This window comes from Taeniopygia guttata, chromosome 2 (genome assembly GCF_048771995.1).
Source record: "Taeniopygia guttata chromosome 2, bTaeGut7.mat, whole genome shotgun sequence".
NCBI classification, from domain to species: domain Eukaryota; kingdom Metazoa; phylum Chordata; class Aves; order Passeriformes; family Estrildidae; genus Taeniopygia; species Taeniopygia guttata.
Window position 1 is genome coordinate 125,124,714 of NC_133026.1, and position 21,086 is coordinate 125,145,799.

The window sequence follows — 21,086 nt, forward strand, 5'->3', positions numbered from 1 at the left end:
AATGTGAAGAGCCAAAGATAATGATTTATATTCTTAGCTGCTTTCCACAGGCAAAAACATGTTCTCCTCCAATGACAGTGACCAGGAGCTGTGCCTGTGACGATCGGGAGGATGTACAATCACCACTGCTGGGAGGGCCAAAGTCTGTAGATCCAAATGGCAAAATGCGCTCTGGGCTTGCAGTTTCAAGCTAGAATAATAAAAGGCATTTAATTGTTCACTATTACTGAACTCCTTATGTGTTGGATTATAAGCCGTGACCATTACTGCAATAGCAAAAATAGCAAATACCAGAGGGCACTTCTCAGTGTCACTCCTTGGTATGATGCAGTTAGTGTTTTCAAAAAAGTCAGAAGTGCAGCCCAGTGCAATGGTAGTCACTGTCTTTCTTACAAGGATGAAGCATAATTGCCTTATTTACCTCTAGCTTGTCATATCAAAGCCCTTACTAACCCTTGCAGACAGTCAGGAAGTTAGGAAGATCAGAGAATTTGTGCTGGAAAATACTCTGTTCTTGCCTGGGAGAAACAGTTCCACAATGACATAACAAGCTTACTAATAATAAAAAAAAAACAAAAACAAAAAAAAAAACAAAAAAAAAAAAAACAAACAAAAAAAAACCCAAAAAAAACCCCCAAAATAAACAACCAAATAAAAACCAACCAAACAAACTCAATCAGAATATTCAAACTGGCCTATTACATTTGACTGCTTTTATAGATACCTCAAAGCATCCTTAAAGACAACAGTAAAGAGCTTAGTTCTGAAAAGGTCTGAGTACTTTGTCCCCATATTTCAAACTTATTTCTGTACCTCAACACTGCTGTAAGTATGTGAGTAAGTTCACTGAAATTACTATTGAGAATTAAAAAGTTGGTTGGATCACTTAAAATATGTCTGGCATCAGTCTTAAATCAGCCATGAAATCTTGGCATCCATTCAAGTGATTAATAAAAAAGAGCAGGGTTGTGTTTTTATTTTCAAAATACATAATGCAAAGATGCATTAAGCAACCAACGCATTTATAGAGAATGGATAGTAACACCACAGAGAAATTTTTAGAAAGACACTGAGGAACATGAAGACACAGAAAGGTAGGACTAGTGAAAGACAAACTAGCAAAACCTTTTTTTTTTTTTTCACTGACAAACCATTGCGCTGAGTCGTGCTAAACTGTGAGACAAACGGCATTTCTGCTGGTGCATCTAACTAGCATCTAGTAGAGATGTATTTTAGAATCCATAGCCCAAGCCTGTATGTGGTCATATTAGAGAAAGCTGAATATTGCACTAGAGCCCATCAAGATGCATCAGTATAAATTCAGATAAATAAGACTTAGAATGCAGAAGGTGAAATCTGAGGATTTTGTCCATCAGACTATCATGTACTATCAACTGCAAAATGGGGTACTGCTCTATTATTGTATCCCCAGATAGATTTTTAAATATTACATCTTAGGATTGTTGCATATCATTATTTCAATCTGCTTCTGTCAATTCATGATAGACTGTTTTTTTCTTATACTGCTTTGAAAAGAACATTAGCATTCCCAGCCAATATTGTTTCTAGGTTACTAAAGGCTTTTTGTCACAGTTTTGTTTCCCCTCTCTTCTGGTCATACCTGCTGTTCAATATGTGTGACAAGCATGGGCTTCCTAATACTGATTCCTTTTTTATTACATACTACTTACACTTGCAATTCACGAATAAATGTTTATACTTACACACATCCAGTTACCTTTTCATTATTGAGAGATGATTCTTTCAAAGGTACGTTGTGGTCTCAGTGAAATTTCAACTCTATTGAAGTGAAGCACAGATATTGATAGAAATGGGATGTTATGTTCTGACCTTTCAAAGTGCACAAGTTCTATGGACTCAGAAGGAGTGACTTTCTGAAAACTTTGGGAAACACACATTTCATGGAATTTCTGGAAAATGCCTATGAGATGAAAACTCTTCTGCCTGCTAAGACCACATTTCAAAGGTTGGAAACACATGATTTTCTTACAGAATTCTCTTTTAGGAGGACATAACTCACTGGAAAATATGTGTGAAGTATTTTTGGTTTGGTGCATCATTAATTATATGATATATTTCATTGAGATGCCTCTTATAGAACACTTATGAACTCCTCCAGACATGTTAGCATTTCTGTGGCCTGGTTAGGACAGTTCCCAGGCAAATGCTACTGCCAGAGTATCATGCAAGATAAAGGTCATACATAAAACTCTACCTTGATATAGAAGAGTTGCCAATCTGCTGGAATTTCCAAACAGGCACATATGGACCTTATAAAAGCAAACAGTACAGGTCAGACTCCCATACCAGGATTATTTCAGGTCAGACTGTGCCAGTGTATATAAAAGCAGACAGCCCAGCTCCGATTTGGGTTTCAGTGTGAGTGCCATACAAGAAGAACCCCATGGGAATCAATAGGAGAGTCATATTCCTACAGAGTTTATCTGTTTCATTTTTCAGATCTGGAAGAGGTTTCTGAAATACACACTGTCTTTTTGTTGTATCAGATTTGTATGTCATAAATAGTAAACTTACTCTTTTTTTTTTTTTTAATGCTATTACTCGTTCTTCACTCTGTGCTCATTTTAGTAGACTGCTACAAGGAAAGCTTGTTCACCTTTTTGTTCCTTTTGTTAAATTTACAATCTGGCTTATTGTTTTCATGTTTATTGTATCTCATAGACTAAATATTAAGTTTTGCAAATGATAAAGCAGGTTCTAAACCACAACAGAAAAAATTATGGAAAAGGTCCTAAAGTCTAAATTGCAGACTGCTGAGTTACACACCTTCTGAACTGGAAAGATGCAGTAAACTTCTGACTAATATTTGTCTGGAGGTGCTACACAAAAAAAAAAAAAAAAGTGTTAATGTAGCTAAAAAATTCACTGTGTATAAAACCAGCAAAATCAACCCAATATGCTTCTTATTTTCCTTTGGCAGATCTTCCAGTAAGCTCTGGCTGTCAATAGGGGTTTCCATTCATTCATTCCTACAATGTTTTCCATAGCATGGCATCTCAGTGGAGGCATATGACAATTTGGCTTTTTTGGCTATGGCATGCCACCATGGCATCCCTCAATCAAAAGCACTGAGTGACATGCTTTTCTTGCACGGCCTGGCATGCAATGTCCAATATGTCAAAAACACTGCTGCCCCTTCCATACTGTGTGTTATCAGATTCCTTTTTGTTGTATTGTTTTCTTCCACAATCTATTAAATATAGTAGAATACATTTTATATTTAGATTGGCCACAGGCACTGAGTAAATGCTTTTGCTCATTTAATAGTGTACTCAATGTGGGCACACTCTGTGCTCCAGCAAAACCCTTTGCATGAAATCACCCACGGGAAATATCCTTGAGCATGGTGAAACTTGGAAAACCTTACCTTTGAGCAGAGGCATTCTTGAATGACATGCTGCTGGCATATTTACCTCTATGTGTCCCCTCACAGTCAGCCATTCCTAGCTCTAATGCTGGCTCCTGGAGACAGCTGGAAATTGGCATGCTGAGGTGAAGCAGTATTTTGGTTGCTCTAGTTATTTCAAGGTATTGGCCAAGTCAGTCATGGCTGGCAGAGCTCAAAACTGCTGCCAGACACTTTTCCATGCATCATTCTCCTGTATGTGCTTTGTGTGCTCTGGGTGTAGCCATGGCTCTGAGCCATTTTCCAGACTGCTTATTCCTTCTTTCCATTCTCAAAAAAGAAAGTCTCTATGACTTCAGGTAAGGTATTTTTGTAAGTGAGATGAGCATGATTAAGTTGTTTGCTTGTTTAGCAGAAGCAGATGCCGCATCTGAACTGCACATCCAACAGAGGGTGTTCCACAGGTATAGCATGTTATTTGTACTGGAGCCTCTGTTTCAATCTTTCATTTAGGTAACAAATGTAGAACCCCCTGAAGAGCATCTTATGTGTTAGGTATCCAACAGGACCACCATGTTCTACTTATTTTGATAATCTTTTGAACAGCTGTGATTCTGTGACTGGGTTCCAGTTTTGGGCAAGACCATGTCTGCAATTACTGAAATCCTGAGCTCCTTCATGAATGGTGTAGATTGATCTTGTTATGCTCTTGCCTTTTCTGTTTCAGATGGCTGATGGCTTTTACATGTCCAAAGTTCAAAAAATAGAAAGAAATCACTTCAATAAAGTTGTGAATGCACTAAATAATACCATTCCTCTTAAATGTTTGAAGCTGTGACCTTTTCTTAATTAAAATGGCATTTCTATGACAGAAGTGCTTATTTCCTGGAAAAAGCAATTTTTTTACAAGTTAGTTGATAACGAATTTCTGCGACAATATCAAGAGAAAATAGTAAAGGTAGATCCTGAGGAATGCAAAAATAATGTTATTCTGATTATCTCTTAAGGCAGGTAGTGCTACTACATTTGCTTTTTGCTCTTCCTTTGATGAGGAAAGCAACAGGAAAAGAAAGCATTGGGTGAGACACTGTGGGATGACTCAGTGCCTGGGGCTAGCTCCAAGTACCTATGTTTGTCACTTGTGTGCAAGTTACTGCCTGGAAGGCACAACGTGCAGAAGCTGACAAAAAGATGCTTCTCTGGGTGCAACAGGACCTGGAAAGCTAAGATATGAAGACTTTCACTGTTGGATGGGGTTCTTTAATAAAGAAAATGGTAAAAATTCTCACATAGAGCAATGAATTAAAATACTAAGAGAAGAACTGACTTGCACTTTTTTCTCTGTAATACAAATCATGTCCCTCACCTCCACAAAGGGCTCCAATAAGCATTCTTTGTGTGTATGAAGTTGATAAAAAGTCTCTCTGAGAATTCCATGAACAAGGCCACTAAAGCTGTCTGCTTATACAGACAGAAAATGAGCTGCTTCAATTAGAATTCCATGAGCTCACAAGTGTTTCTCTCTAGACAGATAAGGTAGAAATCAATTCAAAAGGATTAATGCCTGAGCTTTCTGAATTAAAATTGCAACAGGTGTCAATTTTACATGCCTGCCCTTCCAACAAATGTGACATTACCCATTTGATTGATGGCAAAGTAAAAAAAATGGTTTTTCTTTTGTCCCAGAGTTCTCTTTTGAAAGCAAAAAGGTGTATCCTTCCATACCATTGTACCTGTCACCTCCTTGTATATTCTTAATTGAATGCTGCCTAAAGAAGATATGAGGTACTACATGTTTTGAAGGATACTTTGATGATGAATGCATCTCTGTTCCTTTAAAGATAGTGAAAGGATGCTTCTTACACTATTGTGCAAGTTGCTAAGGTTCATTGAGTTTTAATTTGATGTATCTTCCTTATGTAAAAATACTATCTACATCGCTACAGAAATTTTCTCAAATCAGATTCCTTAGTGAGACATCTTGTCCTTCCTGTGTCTCAAAGGACTAAGTATCTCTACTTAGATTATACTCAGAGCAAAAAAAAAAAAAAAAAAAAAAAAAACCAAACAAAAACAAAACCAAAAACTAACCAATATTTAAAGTAATTTTAGTTATGCTAAAGAAAGTCCATATTTAGATATTATTAGCCTAGATACACAGCACAAGTAGAAGGGGAATCTTTATCTTCTAGATGGTTTTGGGACATCAAATAGGACCAAGTTAGTCCTAAGCTCTGTATATTACAGCTTCTCAACTTTTTTCCTGTACCTCACCAACACAAAGGGTAGAACCTCTCAAAGCTGCAGATTTTTTTCCATGTTGCATTACCATGCTGATAGGTATAAGGAAGCATTTGAACAAGTTCACTGCCCATGTGTTGGAAATCTCCATGGTTTGTGATGCTTCTTGACTGACTCCCAAATATTTATCTTGGAATAGTATTTAGTTTGAGTTATGTAGCTTGAGTTTTTAGCTCAAGGTAGACAGAGTTGCAGCAGTGTTAGCAGGGACTAACAAAGCGGTGGGAGATTGCAGCAAAGCTGGCATTTCAGAGAAAAGCTCTGAGTATCCAAAATAGATGTGCAGACAAAGCCAACTAACACAACCATACTGTGTTAGTATGGTTAGATATCTAACACAGTTAGATACTGTGTTGGATAACTCCCCATCATCTGAATGCTTCCCTGACTAAAATACCCACTGCTAAGTTGCCTAACACGAGAAATGTATTTGGTGTAAAGCTCCCTGCATGAAGAACTGACTGCACAACATCAAACCCAAACTTGAGCCAATGGTCAGCAGTGGCCTCCTTTGGGGCTGGCAGAGTCTTCCTCTGTCAGTGGCTTTGCAGGCTGTGAGCTATCATTTCAGGCAGACACAAGGCCTTTCCGAGCTGTTGCATAGGAGCATTTGAGAAAGCAGGGAAGCGGCAGTGGGTGCCTGCCCGCCCTGGGGGCCCGTCCAGAATCGCCGGGGGTGCTGCCCAGGGAGGGGAGAATCGAGTTCCCCCGTCCGCTCCCGGCGCCGGAGCAGCCGCTGGGCGCTCCAGGCAGCCTCTCCTGCCCCGAGCCGGGACCCGCGGCCCGGGGGCTGCGGGACGGGCATGGAGGGAGCCGCGGGCTCCGGCCGGCGTCCCCTGCCTCCTCCGGGGGAGAGCGAGCACGGCTCTGCCCCGCGGCCGCCCCCAGCCCTGCCCGGCCCTGCCCAGCCCTGCGGGCAGGACTCGGAGCCGCGGCACTCTATAAAAGCCCCCGGGCCGGCCCGAGGGAGGGAGGGAGCGCCGGGCGGGACGGGCCGCGGGCAGCGGCGGCATGGCCCAGTCCGTGTGGGGCTACGACAGCGACAACGGTGAGGGCTGGGGCACCGGGGCGGCGTGAGCCCGGCTGAGCAGGGGCGACGTTCCTTTGTTTTGTCCCTCAGGACCCGAGCGCTGGCACGAAAACTACCCGCTGGCCAAGGGCGACAAGCAGTCGCCCATTGAGATCAACAGCAAGGAGGTGCAGCACGACTCCTCTCTCTCCTCCTGGCACGCCAGCTATGACCCCGGGGCAGCGAAAACCATCCTGAACAACGGGCGCACCTGCCGCGTCGTCTTCGACGACACTTTTGATCGATCAGGTCGGTTTGTATTTTTTGAGGGTTGTTAGGAATCAAGGTTTGCAAAGCGCCGGGTATCAAAAAGCATCCTTTAGTATCCTGCCTGTGCAGGCCAGCAGAGAAAAGTCACTTGGGAAGGTAGAAACGGTGCTCCGGGGGTTTGTTCTGGTGGGTCTGAAGTGGGATAGAAAAGCTGTTAGCTGCAGGGGAACCCTTGAAATACAGACTCAGCTGGATGGTGGACTTCTCCCTATGTCACCTCCTTCAACACAGCACATCTTCAGGTTTTGTGTAAGGGACAAGAGTTGTCCAGTGTAAGGTGCAAGTGTAAGGTGCCCAGAGGGGTTTAGAGCGCTCTGAGACACTTCGTAAACCAAAAACTTGTATATCTATTTTTACTGACCGTGGTCTTGATTTCTTCTGTATGGTAATTGTTCGGGTACTTCAGAGCCTGAAAAAGTTATGAAAATAGCATTTATGTAAATAGCATTTTATAGTTTCTGGAAAACTATGAAATGGCTTTGTTATTTAATTGAGAGCGAGCAATCTCATACCTCTAAATTAAATTGTTCAAAATTTGATTGCAGAGCTCTATCTGTATATCTCTGGATGCAGATAGGCAACAAGTGTCAAAATGAATATTAAATTCACACTATCATAGTGCAACGACATCTCAAAAGCATGAAGTATTGATTGGTCCTTCATCAAGAAGGAAAGCAATCTAATTAATGGGAAATTTTTACTTTTCTTTGTATTTCTGTGCTTCTGTTTTTATGACGCTTGTATTGAGATTTTGTTTTTAGTAAACTATATCTCTAATGAAATATATTGACAATACATTGAAAGATCACTTTCCTGCTTATCTTGATGAGCCCCTTGTTTTCTGGATTTCTTTATTTATCATACTTGTTATTGTTCCACGTCTCTCAGATGGGATCTCAACTATTTAGGACCAGGACTGTCTCTACATTATGTATTTTTATGGCCCTTTAGTATTTATTACCACAGTTTCTACACAGTGGTCTCATAAATTGCACTTTTATTACCATAGAAACACAGAATGGTCAGGATTGAAAGATGTTCTTTATGATCATCTAGTTCCAACCATACCCTCATCACCACCTTCCACTAGACCAAGTTGCTAAAGATACATCCAACCTGGTCTTGAACATTTCCAGGGATGGAGCATCCACAGCTTCTTCAGGCAACCTGTTCCTGTGCCTCACCAACCTCACAGTAAAAAACTTCTTCCTAATATCCAATGTAACCATACTCCCTTTCAGTTTGAAGACATTCTTCCTTGCCCTATCACCACCTGTCCCTGTAAGAATTCCTGTTTAAAAGCCAGAATGCACTTTCAAACCTCTGCATAAAATGAATGCCATGACTGAAAGCATGGGAAGGAAATTGGTGATGAACATTTTCACATGGTAGTTCTGTTCTATCTTCTTTACAGCTTCCTAAAGGCTGAAATATTTTAGGCTTCTCAAGAAGTTGTCTGTCTAGGGAACAGTATTGGAGAAAGATCCCAGTTTGGCAAAACAAAATTCAGCCCTTTGTGCAGCACTTCCTGTAAATCATCTTCCTCCATTTCCTCCCTGTCTTCCCCTCCCAATCACCTCTGTTGTTTCAGTGTGTGCAGTCACTCCTGGCTGCCCTTACTTTTTGCAGGTTGCTGGACAGTAATTTAGGACTCAAGTGTTTCATAGGCACATGTCTGATCGGAATCAAATACAATGCTTGATAGTTCTGAAAGACCACGAGGAAGAAATTTGTAGACATTTTATTACCTTCATTTGTTGGCTTCTGCAGTGCTAAGAGATGAGGATAAGTAGTAGTCACAGATTCCATTTTAATTGGAAAAAGAAATATAGTTGAAGATTTTGTTTCTCCAAACGTGAAAAACTTTGAATGTCAAAAGATTTGGTTTTATGCTAGAGAGATTTCTATACTATTATGAAGTGCTGTTTTCAAGTGCTTCACAGTATTTTAGATCTGGGAAGGGCCATCTGTAAGAAATGATTGGTAAATGAGTTTACAAATCTGCAACTGATTCAGCTTGTAAATGTAGGTAGACCATATAAATTTAACTCTTGCCTCCCATTGATTCCAATGTGAAATGGCAACCAAATACTTTTGAGGAGTTGGGCCTTAGATTCTCACCTTTTTTTGTCCTATATTTGAAGGTGAAGTAATATTATTATTATTATTATTAATAATAATAATATTTTCTCAATTGAAGTCTTCTACAGAAAGTTTACTCAATATTGCTCAATACTATACTGAGTTATGATTATTTATATATGAACAAAGTAAAAAAGTAAGAGGAACTACATGCTTAAATCTCACCAGTCCTTTTTTTCTGGCCCTCCTCTTGATGGTTGTGACACCTACCAACTAAAAAGAGAAATTGTAAACTTAAACCTTTTGCTCTGTGTAGGTATTCCAACTTGTAGGATATCAAGAATTCATTTGAGACCATTGGGCAAAAGAGGATTTCAATGTTAACTTTGAACTTCAAAGTTATTGGTAGAAGTTCAAACTTGAATGCTATTTAGACAAGGCCTTCTGGCACTGCAGTTGTGAACTACATTATCAGCTTTCTGTGTAAGGAAACACGACTCATTCCAACCTTAGGTAATGAATGAAAAATAAATTTGAGAGCTTATCCTCTAAGCAGTCCCTGCTCAAAAGAATCTCCAGGCTGAAAGAGCAGGTGTGATGTTTTGAAAGTCAGAGTTGATGTCAACTGTCAGACTGATGCATGGTCAGCATTATTTGGCTAAGCACAGCAGAAGTAACAGCTTCTTAGTTTCCCTTGTTGGTGACTCAAGAACAATTCTCTAAATCATTTGACCTAAATTTTATTGTCTTCCCTCACTTCTAAGAAATAGATAATTTAAAAATTTTTTATATTTTTTGGAAGCAGCTATCTGTAACTATTGTTTAGTTGTCTTGATGCCTTGTGAAGGCTGACCTAGAACAGAGCTAAAGAATAAAGTAGGTATTTATTAGAAGGCTTTAATGGATATACCTTGGGCAGCACAAGGTGACATGTAAAAGGCATGCCAATCATGGGCGGGAGGTACTTTTTGAAGCACCTTTTGGTTAATTTGTGAATACCCTCCCTTCTCTCTCCATACCCGGAACTGCAGTGTGTCCACTTGCCAGGAGCAAAGGGGCTTGTTGGGCCGCTGGGGTGTAACTGTGCTTGACCCAGAGCAGCCTCCGCAGCATCCCCGCCGAACAGAGCTCCCGACAACAGCGTTTGCCGAGCTGGCGGGCGCAGCGGGCGCCTGGCGGTGGGCTGGCTGCAGGAGGGGATTGCGGGGCGGTGGCGGTGTCGGTGGCGGTGTCGGGGCTGACGCCGTGTCCCCGCAGTGCTGAGGGGGGGCCCGCTGAGCGGCGCGTACCGCCTGCGGCAGCTGCACCTGCACTGGGGCTCCAGCGACCAGCACGGCTCCGAGCACGCCATCGACGGCGTCAAGTACGCGGCGGAGGTAGGACGGGACGGGGCGCTCAGCTGGCCGCAACCCCGCTGGCTCCCATCTGAACGCACTAACCATTCTCCCTCTTGAAAGCATTGAGCTGCTGGCTTTTCTCCGCCGGTGAAACTTTTGGATGCTGCTTAACATGCAGTGGGATAAGCTGCATCTGCCAACACGTGTCCCTGCAAGTATCCGCTAACACGGATTTCTTTTCTTCACGCCAGAGTTTTTGCTGGTATCTTAGAATGTTTCAAAAATATTTGTGACAAAGCAATCTGTTACTTCCAAATAGGAAGTGCTGCTGAAGTTTTTTTGGCTTTTAGTCATTTCTGGTATAGCTTGAGTTACCAAGTTAGTTTCAAAAAGAATAGAAAAACTCACTGAAAGCATATTTGATAAACTGACGTTCAAAATTAGATTAATTTTAAAACTGATTCAGAGTATGTTTTAGTTGCTGAACATCTCTGCTTTAAAATAGCTGGGTTTATTTTCAGGAATCACAGAAAATATAATGTTTGGGTTTTGTTGATTTGATTTTTTGTTGGTTTCTTTTTTGTTGTTTGTTTTTTGGTTGTGTTTTTTTGGTTTGGTTTGGTTTGGTTTGGTTTTTGGTTTTTGGGTTTGTTTTTTTGGTTTTGGGTTTTTTTTTTTTTTTTTTTTTTTATGTAAACCACTGCAGGGCTGTTGTCCTAGTTTGTTAAAATTCATGAATGCTTTAGACCCTGAAGACTTTTTCAGGTCCTAAATATAAATGAATTAACTACTGATGGTAGAGAATTGCTAGCAATGGCTGCCTCCTTCCTCCACCTTATTTGAGAATAGGCTCAAAATACATACCTATGCTCACAAAAATCCTGCAGTAGTGTTTTCCTGCCTTCCACCTACACTCTCAAGGTCCAGAGCTTGGAGAAGCTTAGCCCACCTCTCACAGGACAAAACTGAGGCAGATTTTCAGGGTCAATGTGCATAGATATTGCAGAGAGGACTGCGGGTGATGGCTTAGGAATTTTTTTTTTCCCATTCCTTAACCACAGCTAGTCTTTGCTAGTATTCTGTTTTCTCTGGTCAACAAAAAAAGAATAAATTTGCTTCCTCAAATTGGCTAGTTCAAATTGGCTTCCTCAAACTTGGCTAGTTCAAGCACAGATTTTTGATGTTACTTTTGTTAGCAGTACTCACTGATGGGAGAAGAAAGCCTGGATTATATGTAATTTAGCTACATTGCAACCAAAGCATGAAGCAGAGATTTTCTGGACAGGGATGCAAAAATTTGAAATATATCCTGTACTTGAGAATACAGCACTGTTGAAAGCAGATATGTTAAAAAAATGTCAGATTATATCCCCACTCCCTTCCAGTACAATGTGCTGAGAGTAATAAGAGATACAAACCAATAACGTATGCATTACATTCAACCCAGTATAAATCCCTGAGCTGACATCTGCATAACCCGAAGATCTAAACATGTACTAGATATGAAGTGCATGTCAATAGGTGTTTTATGCACTGCATGTGTGCATGTCATGTGCTTGGATTAATCTATTTATAGTTGCATTGTCTGATATTGTGTGGTAAACTCCATTTTCTTTTCCTATGCTTCAATTAAATGCAAAGCAATACTGTATGGAAAGCATGAGCACATAAAAGCATGGGAACAGCAGTAAGAAATACTTACATAGAGTTTTCTTTTTCATGTCCATTCCTTTACTTACTCTGTACCAGAATATTTTCTTAATTTAATTTAAAGTGAAGATTGTGCTGTTTATAATTTCTTGCATTTATAATTGAGGTTTAATTGATTTCTAATTATGATTTTAGTTACATATGGTGCACTGGAATCCAAAACATGGTAATTTTGCTGGAGCTTTAAAACAACCTGATGGTGTAGCTGTTGTGGGCATTTTTCTCAAAGTAAGTGGCAAATACTCAGTCTTTGTAAGTTTTTATATTTTTCCCTCTTTCTCTAGTGCCAGGGAAAAGTTACCATTGTTTTTTCCTGCACTGCAGCCCTGTCCTGTGGTGTGCACTGGGTGAGGAGGTGGGTCTGCATAGGCTGAGTGTTTCTTCTTGTCTTTTGTGTCTCTTGTCTGCTAGCAGGTGTTGTATCTGCCCATCAGCAAGTTGACTGATTCCCTTCTCTAGTCTCTTGTTGATTCCCACACAAGCTGGGAATCAAAATGAGTTTGATGAACCTACTCCAAAAAGAAAGAATTAATGGTAAAAGACGACCACGACCACTCAACATTCTAACCTTAAAATACAGAAACTTTTAAACAAAGTAATATTGTAGCAGTATTTTCAGATTGATTTTTTAAATGAACTCAATAGAAAGAAAGTAATCCTTGTATCAGATCTGCATGTGGTCTAGGACATCAAGAAATGCTAACAGGCACACAGCCTAATATTGATAAATTACAGAAACTTCAGTCCTCTTAGCTGCAGGTGGGCATTTCAGCTTGAACACACCATCAGGGAATAAGTGTCCTTTTACTGTTTTATCACTAATAAGTGGCATTTGTACAAGCAAGAGCAAGTGGATGTAATTAATTGTGCTACAGTATCCCTGGACAGACTAGGTGGTGTCCTTTTAATTCTATTACACTGTGAGCAAACCTGACCTTTTTTCTTGTGGTTAGTCTAAATTGAAGGTCAGCACCTGTCCAGAATCCCCCTTCAATTATTCTTCTTTTGTCATTCCTTTCGGTCTATTTTAGTCTAAGGTTTTATGTTGTCAAACACAACTTACAAAGCACACCACTATATCTCTATTAACCATGCTAAGGTCAGCTAAAAGGTCTAGAAAAGTAAGGAGTATCATTGTCTTCTCTGGCTCTCTTTCCCTTTTTCCTTCTTGCTCTTTGATGAAGGAGCTGTTGTTTTTCTCTGAATTTTTCATGTTCCATTACTGGGTTTTGGGATACTACTAAAACAGGATTGAATTATCTTCTGAGGAATTGAAGTTAATCTATTTTGGAACAAGACATGGAAATAACTGAACATCTTACTCATACTGCCTTTACTCTTCTGGGATGTCAAAGCTTTTGGAAATGCTAAATGTCATGAACACAAGCAATAAAGTGCCCCCATAGCTTTAGGTCATCTAGACGTGAATTCATCACATCTCTTACCTCAAGTCTGATCTGACTGTGTGTGTGCTGCTGAATGAAGTGTCTGCAGGAACTACAGCCCTTCAGGCCGTCAAGACTTTGCCAAATTCTCAGACATCCCACAGTGTGTTGCTTTTGAATGAGGAGCCAAGGGCTAAGCCCTGGGTAGTGACACTGAGTGTGCGGTCCATTCCTCAGACAGGTCTGATGCCTTCTAGAGTCCTTCAACACACATTAAAATTGCAAAGCCAGCTACTGGAGTCTGCTATTTTGGATGTTCTTTGAACACATATAATTTTCTGTCAGTCCCTACTGGATTCTCCGAGACTGCTATTTCCTAATGTGACAGAAGGGGTGTGATGAATTTCTTTCACATACTGTGGAACATGATGAAAAAGATAGAGTATTTGTGCTTTGCATTACAGGTTGGAAACACTCCCAAACCAGAGATGAAGAGAATTCTTGAAGAAATTGAAAATATTAAGACCAAGGTATCAAAACAAATTTTTGTGATATAATGTAGCTGGAAAGCCACAGAAGCAGAAACCAGTAGTTCAGATGCATATTTTGGCATGTGGAGCATGATATTTTCTTTTGCTTAATTAAATATTTAACTCCTTGCTTCTGTAAGTATTCTGGTTGAAGATTATTTTTTTTTATCAATCCTTGCATACACAATTGGTCCTGTAGGTCTTATTGGTCCTGCTCTGTAAAAAATACACCAGTGGGCCAATACCAAGAAGAAATTAAAAGCTTTTTGAATTTGAGGACAACAGTGGCCAAAAAAAATGCACATAGCAGAGTTAGAAATTTAGTTAGCCTAAAATGAGCAGAAAATAGTAGCAATGATGGAGCAGGCTCTCAATCAGTGTTAAGGGAGATCAAAATTGTTATTAGTTTTAAGAAGGAACTGTGTTTATAAAAGGAGTTAAATGGTGCAGTTTCTGCCCCAGTCCTAAGTTCTCTCTTCCTATGATACTAGCAGAAATAGCATTGCAAATATATTCTAAACTGTTTTTCACTTTAATTAATAATCTAAGGCAGCAGTCCATACCTATTGCACAGATACAGATGCTGAAGGGAGTTATTTGCAGAGAACTGTAATATTGTATCTATTGGCATTTTGCATTATGATTTACGATAAACTGAATCTCTAGGTATACTTTAGCAATTCTACTTCATTGTAAACTTTATGATTCTAATAATGCTAAAAGTTGTTGTGTTTTTGGTTGTTTTTTTTTAATTTCACTTTGAACATGCCACCAGACCACCAAATTTGTAGGCATTTTCTTGCAAATCTACCAGAATTCCTTGCATTTAATATATGTATGTGTGTACTGCCAGTAATGTGCAGGTCTGAGCCTGACAGCTCTTCTCTCCTTTGTAAGAGTCATATTAATTTTATTTTTTTCAACTCAGTTTTCAAATGCAATAAGGTTCTTTCTTCTAAGGCAACTGAAAGTTATTTTTCCACCCTATTCATGCCCCTGCTTTGATGTGTCAATGGTATCTCTTTTGCTGGCTTTCTCTCATAATGCCTACATCATTTTTTTGGCCGCTTACATGTAGTAGTTCTGGAAAAAGAAACAGTTGAAGTAAAGCAGAGAAAGATAAGTGTATATGCAAAGAACCACATGTTGTATTTCATCTCTTTTTCTTTTCTGTCATCACAGATATTTTCCCAAAATTACTTATTTTTCAGAAAGATTAATAGGTGGTATCACTGGTGTAATTATCACACATGCAGTTTCAATTGCACTGATGCATTACAGGCAGAGGAGTTTCTTGGTCACTGTACTGTATTTACTGAAAAAGCACAATTCTGTGAATTTATTTGCAAATTCATGTTGAACTTACAGAACAATCTTCTCAGGAAGATATAATTGGAGTTACTCTTTCTACTCTTAATTTGTGCAAGAATGCATAGAAATGATTTCAGCTTCTGGCACTTTGTTCTAATCTAGAGAAGATTATCCATGACAGAAGAAGGAAATAGCAATAATATACCTTCCTTCCCAGAAGGAATCCAAAATACCAATAGCGAAATGAACTGCATTTCCATGGTTAGTTTTTGTTGCCCAGAGGGCAACATTCATCAGAGTCCTGTGGAGTTACAATCATATTTGGTGGCAGACTTACCAGGAAATTTTGTCTAATGTCTGCTTTCTCCCTTGTCTTTTGGTAATCACCTTGAATTGTAAGATATTTAGGACCCAGTACTCTTACAGGAAATATTTTAATTTTTTACTAAGTGTAATAGTGCCAACAAAAACACTGAGAGTGTCACCATGAATATATAATTAGAGGACAATCTTGGGGGGAGAGAGATGCAGATTTAAATTCCTTCAGACAGAAGAGAAGACTGTAATGAATCTGGGATAAATGCCTGGCCACCACTATCCTGTTGGATAAAAAGAGTAACAGTACCAGCAGTGCCACAGGCTTTTACTTTTATCCCAATGGCCCAAAATAAAACACAATTTTGATAATTCCAGAATAGAAAAATATAAAAACAAGTTTGCTTTGATACCACACAATTCAGTTTTAATTTCTTTTAATTTATGAATGCAGTCAAAATGTCACTTTTTATTAATTGCTGGGAAAGTGCTTGACAGGAAGAAAAGGAGATTGATTTCTTGCATGAATCTTGGTATTTAATTGCTTCCTTTATTAAAACATCTATACTGTTGACTTTTAAGATGCAGATCTCTAGAGTTACTGCAGAGAATTTTTTTTGTTTCCCTAAGGGGAAGGAGGCTCCTTTTCAGCACTTTGACCCTTCAATTCTTTTCCCCAAATCTCGTGACTACTGGACCTACCACGGTTCTTTCACCACACCCCCCTGTGAGGAGTGCATCACTTGGATTCTCCTGCGGGAGCCGATTGAAGTCAGCTCAGACCAGGTAAACTCCAGCCATTTCTGCTGCTCCTTTACCAGTTCTCAGCAGTGGCTCAGTATGTCAGGGCAATGATTTGCAAGCCCTGTGTTACCTTGCACTTTTCAGTAGGGAAAGTTTTAGCTGCGAGCAGTGAGAAACTGCCTGCAGAAAATGCATTGTTGAAATGAGCTGTAAAACTGACCCTGAGAATCGGGTGCTCTTGTAGGAACTTCCTGGAACAACCTCAGCAGTGTTGTTCTTGGGATCCAGAAAATCTGCTAAGGCAGGAGTGCCCCTGAGCCACAAAATTCAACCATCATGGAAGCCTCAGTTCATTCTATGTGCTTTACAATTAAGTGGAGGGTGAGACTAATAGTTTCCTGGTTTCCTGGTTTAAGAAATTGCTGGTCCAGACCTTGACTTCTTAAAAACTGTCAGTGAGAAAGATCAAACCACCTACAACCTACAAGCCTGAACATTCATACAAAATAATGTACCACTTGCATTCACATAGCTCAAATGTGCATTTATAGAGGGAAGAAAAAAGCCTGTCTAGATAAGGTGACATTTTTAGGTCTTGTGTCAGAAACTTTGGCTATTTATACCAATTTCTGCTTCAGCAATAAAAGTCAGGGTACATTCTTTCTACTGAAATACTATCTTCAAAATAGATTTATTTTGCATTTGGATGAAAGGGTAACTATTAACAAAGCAACACTGAAATTAAGTAAATTTGAATAACAGCGGCTGAGTGCTGAATTCATTATTCAATTTAATAATCCAGTTGGCATATCTCTGCCTTACAGATCAAAATAGAAACTTCGGCACCAGCTTTTTCTATCACTGCCTTGCGCTGACATCGGTTTAGATCCTCCTTCACAGATTAGCTGTATTTTCACAAGGTGTCCACCTTCAGCTGGGTCACAGCAGAGCCCTATTCTTTTTCCACACCACGGGCGTGAATCAGAGAAAAAAACAAAAGAAGCCCAGTCAAGGGTCAGATGATAAACTGTTCTGTGGATGAAAAGTGTGAAGATCCACAGAAACTGTGCAAGCTCCTGGGCTGCAGCAGTTTTTATCAGTAATCTCTGTATTATTAGAGACTGACATTGTCATTGTGTGCTTGTCACTACACAAAAAAATTCTGCAGTTCTTCCACATGGACACTTGATTTTTTCTTCTTTGCAGATGGCAAAGCTCCGTAGCCTTTCCAAGAACGCTGAGAATGAACCCGTGAGCCCTCTTGTTGACAACTGGCGCCCACCGCAGCCCCTGAAGGGCAGGATAGTGAGAGCCTCATTCAAGTAAAATCTCAAGTCTCACTCTGCTGAACCTGAGTGAGAAAATCCCTACAATACAAAAGTGTAGTTAGTTTTTGCTGTCTACTGCTTTTCCTCTGGATCCAGGTTTGTGTTTCTCAGTTTGAAATTCTGAGTGGCAAAAGTGAATCTATTTTTAAAAGCAGAAAAATACTGTATGCAAATGCTAAGCATAATGCGCAAATGGTAGAAGTAATGATTCTTGACCACAATTGCCTCAGCATTTATGGTCACTTCTCTGCCTTGTGGTCTTGTAAGAAAAATAAGCTTAGTTTCAATATTTAAAATTAACTTCAAAAGAAATATATAATGCAAAAAAATGAACCAGTATTTCAGGAAAGCAGAAGTAGCAGTAGATGAACAGGAGGGAAATGCCTGTCTCTACAATGTGATGTTGCTCAGACACCCCATCATCAAAGGAGACATCCAAAGAATAAGTACCAAGTACCCCTTTAACATACGAGGTTTTCCCCTCCCTGTCTTGTTCATAGTTTTTTATCCAAGATTAGATTAGTGTTCTGAGAGTAAAATCATTCATACTCAGTTTCTGTGTGAAGAAGAGACCTTGCTGTCATTTCAGTATTTGCTGTCTTCACCATATCCTGCTACTGCCATTGTTGATCTTTTCTTCTTTCACTGTTTCTGTTACTCCACCCATCCAGTGTAGAGTCCTGCTGGTTTCATATTGCCTTGCATTTAGTATATCAGCTTTGGTATTGCTGAGGGAGATTTGTCTTTCTTCTGCTGCTCTCTGTTATCTCCCAGAATTATGGATTTTGGATATTCTGCCTGCTTCTTGTATTTGACACCTTAATGGTTTCACCTCTTAGGGATTTTGTTGTATATGGAAAGGATATTTCTGGATGATTCATATGTGTCCTTTGCCATCCCCACTACTGAAAAACCCAGATTAAGTCACCTAAGTGTTTGTTTATTTGACTTTGTAGCTGGAGAATATAAGTGGATTCTGTTTGGCTCAATTCCTTTCCGGGGAGACACATCAGCTTTCAAATATGATCCAAGCAAGGAATCACTGGCAGACAGAAACATCTATATCAACTTCCCCTGTCCTTCATCATGTAAACTTTATCATTTCAGTGTACAAGTACCATCTAGGTTGAACCCACATACAGATCATGTGAATAAAGATCTACATGATATTCAACACCCAGGTGATTCTTCAGTATTGGACATACAGGAGATTGGATGGTCAAAGGTGGTGCATGAACCCCACTGCACAGGCAGCTTCTGGGTTCTTTGTGTTCCTGTGACTCACAGGAACTACTACTTTAGGTAGCAGTGGATGTTCTTCTGGAGATGTTCACAAACATGTTCACAGCAGCATTTATGTCAAAGTCTGAAAAAACAGGGCTACAAATGGCTGGAATAGGCATTTCCCAGTCCTCCTTAACTATTTCACTTTCCAACTTTACTAGAAAAATGATGTTCCAACACAGAAGTAATGAATGAGCAACACTGGACAAATTCTGCTGTTATTACCAGCACAATTCAGTGCAAATGCAGAAATGAAACTGAGGGTAGATTTTGATCCTTTTTATTCATTTAGAATTTTTCTAAGGATTGCTGAATTCCCATTGAAAGTTAGTATTTTAGTTTTTTAGGAATGTATTTTGCTTAGTATAAAGCAGTTTCTTTTTAAAAACTAAGTTCATGTGAGTAGAAGATAAAGTATTTATTGAATCCTGTTTACAAATGTTTTGGCACTGCCTTAATTTTATCAGAAGATCAGCTTTTGATATTATGAGTGCAGCACTTGCAAGGGTATGGATTTTAGGAGCCCCTCAGATCTTCTTTAAGGTTTTGAATCTGTAAATCTTCTCAACACATAAAAATGTTACAACAGAAAGCTCATAAGCAACAATTTTTTCCGACTGGACTATGTCTTATGTGTAAAATTTCTTATATCCATATGCAGTTGATATTGGTGATGAGAAAATTTTAACATGAGTAACTGAGACAAAGGTTTGAGTCTTTCAAGCTAAAAGCCATTGACTGTGATGTTTTAATCTCTTGTTATTGAGGCAATAAAACAAGATAGTTGTCAGCACTTGAAATAACTGCTTGTATGTCTTGAGAGAATCAATAAATTGACTTACATAAAAAATAAATTGATTGCTGTTTTTATGCTAAGTGATGACTGAGAGTAGCAAAAACTTAGAAAACCTTGCTGCTCCTTTCTTTGGTACATATGCTTGTAATACAAGGGGGACATACATTTTAGTACTTTTTAGCTGTTGGAGTTTAGTACAAGAAGCATATCAATAATTTAGCTGAAATGTTACATAATTCTGAAAATTCCTGATTAGTTTATACTTTTGAAGCACACAAACTCGTTAAAGAATAATTGCCTGCAAATGACAGAATGAGTGCACTTTGCTTGGTTTGCATGTTTCCTATACTGCTTTTGAAAGGTGGAATAGGTAGAAATTTATGAACTGCTGAAATAGTGGTTTTGGTTCCAACAACCAACATTTGGTTTGTATGCTGCAAATAGGAAAATACTGAAAAGGAAAAGACTGAAAATACAGTCTGAAATTTATATCGCTTCCTCATGCATCTCCTCTGATGCCATTCTCTCTTCAAACTATTGTTGCACAAAAGCATCAGCTTTAAAGCATAAAAAATATTCTTTAAAGGTTTTTTTTTCCTTGAAAAATAAAGTGCACAGAGTTTTGTTTCATTGCCTTTCTTCCTTTGATGACTAGTGTAGCTCAGCATTGATTACCTTGGTGACAAAATCAGAATATGTGGATTCTAATCCTGCTGCCCCATGTATTTTAGAGAAAAAAAAAAACCAAACCAAAAACCAAACCTTATGAATTTAGTGCCTATAATGTATATTATAGGCACTAATACTAATACTAATACTAATACTAATACTAATACTAATACATAATAATGTATTATTATTATGTATAATGTATATTAATTACAGCAGGGGAGCCAAGTGATTTCACATTGATTACCACCTATTAGGTTTTGACAAAAACTTGCCTAGTTTCCCACACCTCACAAGAGAAATTACTAGAAAAATTTAAATCGTATTCCAGTAGTTTCAAAGGTTTTCTTTACTAACTGAAACAAGTGTCACCATCTTTCAGTCATGTGTAAATTTGTATCTGGACTATGAAGTCCTGGTATGACCCTCATATACAACCATCTATGATGCTGCATTTCTACTACAACATGAAAAGAACATATATCTTTTTTTTTTCTGTATCTCAAAGAAAGGTGCTCCTGGATGTCCTTGATGATGTTTTTCTGCTGAGTAATCAGCACTGAAGAA

The 21,086-nt window shown here is 39.1% G+C and overlaps 1 protein-coding gene across 1 annotated transcript; it reads left to right on the forward strand.

Annotated features, from left to right (window-relative positions):
- The first annotated feature begins 6,629 nt into the window (after positions 1-6,629).
- LOC100227844 (carbonic anhydrase 3-like) lies at positions 6,630-19,908 on the forward strand. The gene is made up of 7 exons (XM_002199791.5): positions 6,630-6,737; positions 6,810-7,007; positions 10,368-10,486; positions 12,293-12,385; positions 14,007-14,072; positions 16,329-16,484; positions 17,649-19,908. Exons 1-7 carry the CDS (start codon positions 6,701-6,703, stop codon positions 17,766-17,768), a joined length of 789 nt encoding a protein of 262 aa, XP_002199827.4. The 5' UTR covers positions 6,630-6,700; the 3' UTR covers positions 17,769-19,908.
- The last annotated feature ends 1,178 nt before the right edge of the window (positions 19,909-21,086 follow it).

What these genes read in the sequence shown, in the direction of transcription:
- LOC100227844 (XM_002199791.5), top strand. Translation starts at nt 6,701, where the DNA reads ATGGCCCAGTCCGTGTGGGGCTACGACAGCGACAACG. An exon ending in GGGCTACGACAGCGACAACG is followed by an intron (nt 6,738 to 6,809) that starts GTGAGGGCTGGG and finishes TTTGTCCCTCAG; the next exon opens with GACCCGAGCGCTGGCACGAA. An exon ending in TTGAAAATATTAAGACCAAG is followed by an intron (nt 14,073 to 16,328) that starts GTATCAAAACAA and finishes TGTTTCCCTAAG; the next exon opens with GGGAAGGAGGCTCCTTTTCA.